This window comes from Verticillium alfalfae, genomic scaffold (genome assembly GCF_000150825.1).
Source record: "Verticillium alfalfae VaMs.102 supercont1.8 genomic scaffold, whole genome shotgun sequence".
Taxonomy (NCBI): Eukaryota; Fungi; Ascomycota; class Sordariomycetes; order Glomerellales; family Plectosphaerellaceae; genus Verticillium; species Verticillium alfalfae.
Genome location: NW_003315031.1, coordinates 1541099 through 1545494, shown reverse-complemented (window position 1 = coordinate 1545494; position 4396 = coordinate 1541099). Strand labels below are relative to the sequence as shown.

Genomic DNA, 4396 nt, shown 5'->3' with positions numbered 1-4396 from the left:
CATGCATGCTTTCAGACAAGAGAGAGAAAGTCGCACAAATCAAATGTCTAGTTTACACTTGTGCCTCTCTGCCCGAGGCAATCTTGGCAAACTCCTGCTGCGGCACGCCCTTGACGACCTCTCAAGACCGGCAAATACCTCCTTGTGGTTCTGCCTCTCGAGAATCTCGCGCTCGGGCGCGCGGATGAGCTCCTTGATCCCCGTCAGGCTCTCGCCTGTGAGGTGCTCGCCCAGCTTATCGTCGACCTCGGCGAGGACGAGGTCCCGGAAGCGGTCGCTGTCGCCCTTGGCCACGTCGAACGACTTGTTGGCGAAGCCCGTCTGCAGCAGCTGGTCGGCCGTGATGCGCCTGCTCATGAGGAGGGCCTCGTGGGACCGCGCCGGGCCGAGCCGCTGGACGAGGGCGCGGCTGGCGCCGCCCTCGGCGACGAGGCCGAGGGAGGAAAAGGGCGTCAGCAGAAAGGTGTGGGGCGTGATGTAGATAAAGTCGGCAAAGGCGACGAGGGCGGCGGTGAGGCCGATGACGGGGCCGTTGAGGCCGACGACGAGGATCTTGGGGTGGGAGAAGAAGGCCTCGGTCGTGTTGAGGTTGTTGGCGACAAAGGCCGAGAGCCAGTGCTTGTGGTTGGCGAGGGCATCGTCCGCGGCGGGTGCCTTGTTGGCGAGGGAAACGTCGGCGCCGCTGAAGGGAACTGGTTAGCGGCGCACGCAGGAGGCGGCCATGGGGCGTCGATTCATGTGCAGGAAGTTCATACGCTGAGAAATAGCGGCCCTTGCCAACAAGCACGGTGATGAAGACCTCGTCGTGTGTGGCAATCTCACGGAGCTTCTGGGCGAGGTCATAGTAGTTTTCCTGGTTCATGGCGTTGAGCTTGGCATCATTGTCAATGGTCAGCAGCGCAATGCGGCCGCGGTACTCGAGCGAGATGATGTTGGACATGATGGCGGGCACGGTATGTTATAACAAGAGTTGAGTGCTGGGTTGGGTGCAAGGACATGAAGAGGCCCAGCATAAAAAAATGAGAAAAATGAGAAAGCTCAGGCCGAAGTATACAGCGAGGGCAATGTCGAGAACGTGTACGAGCAAATCAGTCAAATGCTCTTGCTCACTCGTCGTCAGTACCAACTTCCACTTACACTTAAATGGCAGGTCCAGGTTGGGGTGAGCTTTCCCTTCCCCAGACGAGCTACCCCACACTACCGAAATGCCTCGGCAAGTGCGCCCCTGAGGGCTGCGACTTCCCCCAAAGCACCCACCAGATGCGGGGGAGCCGCCAGAGCTGCCAGGGGCAAGGACGGCGGGCTGTTGGATGGAAGGAAGGAAGGCCTAGCGCTATGACCGTCAGGTTTCCTCATCACCAATGTACACTCGATTGTGATGGCACTCGCAGGACGATGGCACTCGGTTCAGTGTGGTCAAAACATTCATTTGCTCCTAGTCCCTGGTATCGCTCATCCTGTTGAGCTCGGGAGCACCCGCAGCCACGGCAAGACAATGAAGGCACAAAACACTCTTTCATCAGTCTCGTCAGCTTCAGCAAGTACCTTCAGCGGGTACCGAGCAGCGCAGCAAAGCATTGTTCATCGCCGCATCGGCGCGCCACGGCTCATCTTGGGGAACACGAGCGGCATCGCCAGCTTCGCGACTGGCTGCGCCTTGGCCTCACCAGCCGCCTTCCTCTGTCCAATCTTGGCACCAATCTCCTGGAAGTACTGGTTCATCGTCTTGGAGTCCAGACGCAGGTCTTCCCTGAGGTCCCTCGGCTCCGTTTCAAAATTGTCGATGATGCACGACAGCGCCGCGCAGTGCGTCATGATGAGGTCCATGTGGAACTTGCGAATCTCACCGCCGTCCGAGAACTTGCGCCGGATGCTGTCGATGACCGACTGCGGCGCCGGCGACAGGTTCTTGGCGAGCTGGTCCTTCGGCGGCACCCGCTTGGTGCCCCTCTGTCGGCCGTCCTTGGCCGTAACGTAGAAGAGGATGAGGAAGTAGAGGTACCGCATGATGCGCAGCTTCTCCAGCGGCTTCTCCTGCTTGCCGACGCGCCCGATGCGCCGCGCCACGTACCGCGACGCGAGGTCAATGTTCTCGTTCTTCTCCACCGCCTCCTGCCAGTCGCGCACCGGCACCGCCTTGAGCACGTCGGTCCCGATGATCACCTTGGGGTCGTACACGTCGGCTACCTCGTCCGCTTCGAGGTTCGCCCGCGGCACCGGCTTCGACTCGTCAATCGCCGCCTGCAGCTCGTCGCGCGACGCCATCGTCGACGTCACCTGTCCGATGTGCGACAGTGTCGCCTTCTCCGCCGAATCGAGCTTGGCCGTAATCGCGTTGCCGTCGGCGTCCTGCTCTCCGCGCTTGGGACCGATGGCGTTGATGCGGTTCGACTCGATAATCTTCTTCGCCTTTCGTGTGCCGAACGTCTGGCCGAGGTCCACCTTGCGGTCCTGGTAGGTCTGTGTAGCTGGTCAGCTGGGGTTCTCGACGTCGTGCATCCCGTGATTGGGTGTCCTACCTTGATGTCGGCAGGTGCAATCATGGCGTCCTCGTCTGCCTGCTTCGCCCTCACCGTGCCTCGCACCACCATCTTCTTCGCCGCGATGACCTCGAGCCCCCCCGTCTTGGGGTTGTACAGGGCGACGTACTCCTGCTGGTAAGGCTCGCCCCTCGTGTCGACCTCCTCCTCCCGTGCGGTGAAGTCGACAGTGCGGTGCTTTGTCGAGTGCAGGGTGATCTCCTGCTCCGAGGCATGGCGCCGGCTCGACTTGCGTCCGGCTGTCTGCCTCTTCTGGTAGGTTCGGAACGTGATGTCCTCGTCCAGGCGCACGCCAGGTGCAGACACTGTATGAAAAATGCCGTCAGCCATGAAACTCTGGGGCGGTTCTTGCCGAGCAAAAATCTGAACCATACCTATGACGGGCGGGCAGTACTTCGCCTTCTTGACGGACTTGATCCGAATGGGCGTTCCAGGGACCTCTGTGACGTCGCCATCAATGGCCGTCTTCTTCTTGGGCTTTGACTTGCCCTCGCCGTCCCTCTTCCTTTTCCTTCCGTTGACGTCGGACATGTCGGCCGTCGATTGTGGTGCAGGCATCCGGGTCGATTGTGCGTCGAGGTGCGGCTGGCAGCTGGCGGCTCGTCGCCTTCTTTTTTTGGGGGGCTTTGCGGTGCTGAGACTGCTGGTGCTGCTTTCTACTAGAGGTGGGATGGATTGGCTTCCAGAAATAATTTTCTCCCTTATCGGTAGCCTTGCTATCAGTCAACAAGCCGCGTGCACGGGCCAAGCTGTCTCTGCCTAAGGTAGTAGTAGTACCATGTATGCCTTCATTGGCCCGTTGGCCCCATCTCGCGATTACCAAATACTAGCTGAGCTCCAGCTCGGCGGTGGTTTACATCGACCGAACATGCCTAGCGATCGAAAAGGATATCATGTAGTTTCATAATCCTAGAATCTTTGTCTGTCTTCAGAATTGAATCTCCATGACGGCTCTTCGGCTTAGCAGTTTGCCGTTCGCGTTGTCCTCCTACCTCGGCTGACACTGAATATCATCTCCACTTCTCCTGCCCAGCGATCGTACCAAGCGACCTCTCTCACAGCTTCAGTCTGAGGCACAGCGTCGAGTCGAGTCGAGATGAAGTCGTTGTCGGTTCAATGCCCCGGGTATTCCCTCGGCGGCATGCTTCGGGCTCTACAGACAAGATCACTTTCTTCTCAGGCAGCAGCAACACCGGCGAATTCTATCAGAGACATCCTCAACAAATCAAAGCATGTACCAGACCACTTGTCACCAACCAACTCCCGCCTCCTGACCCTTTCGCTGTCAGACTATCTGCCCCCTGAGTGTCTTGCGCCCCTCCACCCGCAGCCCTCACCGTCCAGGAAGCCAGCCCACCCCCGGCCACAGGGCCACCACCTCGTCTATTTCCCCATCCAGGCGCGCCCATCGGAGCTCCATCCCGATGGCACCGACGCAGACCACTGGCCGGGACGTCCCTTTATGCGGCGAATGTGGGCCGGCGGCGAGGTTCTCTTCCGCCCAGGCTGGGAGAAAGACATGCCCCTCGACGGGCGCGAGGCCGTCTGCACGGAGACCGTAGAGGAAGTCCGTCTCTCGGGCGAGGGCGACAAGGCCAAGGCGTTCGTCGACGTCTGGCGGCGGTACACAGTCGCAGACGGCGGCGGCGACGCGGCCCCGGCCATCGAGGAGAGAAGGACCCTCGTCTTTATGCCCGAAGTCGAGGCCCTCACAGGCGATGTAGCGCCGCGGCTGCTAAGAGCCCACCGCGCATCATCAAATGTTCGTATGACGAAGAGGACACAGGACTAAAAAAGATGGGGGGGGGGGCGGTCTGCGTGTCAGCCCCTAGAGATATCATCGTTTGTATTGACCT

At 59.9% G+C, this 4396-nt stretch overlaps 3 protein-coding genes across 3 annotated transcripts in view; all 3 read right to left on the bottom strand.

Annotated features, from left to right (window-relative positions):
* Window positions 1-39: 39 nt before the first annotated feature.
* VDBG_06897 (conserved hypothetical protein) lies at window positions 40-940 on the bottom strand (the record flags this gene model as incomplete). Its single annotated transcript, XM_003003289.1, has 2 exons — window positions 40-682; window positions 756-940. 2 exons carry the CDS (start codon window positions 938-940, stop codon window positions 40-42), a joined length of 828 nt encoding a protein of 275 aa, XP_003003335.1.
* A 641-nt stretch (window positions 941-1581) lies between these two features.
* Window positions 1582-3071, bottom strand: VDBG_06896 (conserved hypothetical protein; the record flags this gene model as incomplete). The annotated part of the gene is made up of 3 exons (XM_003003288.1): window positions 1582-2451; window positions 2520-2845; window positions 2915-3071. The coding sequence occupies 3 exons, from the start codon at window positions 3069-3071 to the stop codon at window positions 1582-1584; spliced, it is 1353 nt and encodes a 450-aa protein (XP_003003334.1).
* An 802-nt stretch (window positions 3072-3873) lies between these two features.
* Window positions 3874-4396, bottom strand: part of VDBG_06895 (tetratricopeptide repeat protein) — a gene marked incomplete at both ends in the record, with an annotated part of 3446 nt that continues 2923 nt past the window's right edge. Inside the window, one exon of the mRNA XM_003003287.1 lies at window positions 3874-4275. Within this exon, the coding sequence (XP_003003333.1) occupies window positions 3874-4275 (402 nt within the window). The remainder of the gene's footprint in view (window positions 4276-4396) is intronic.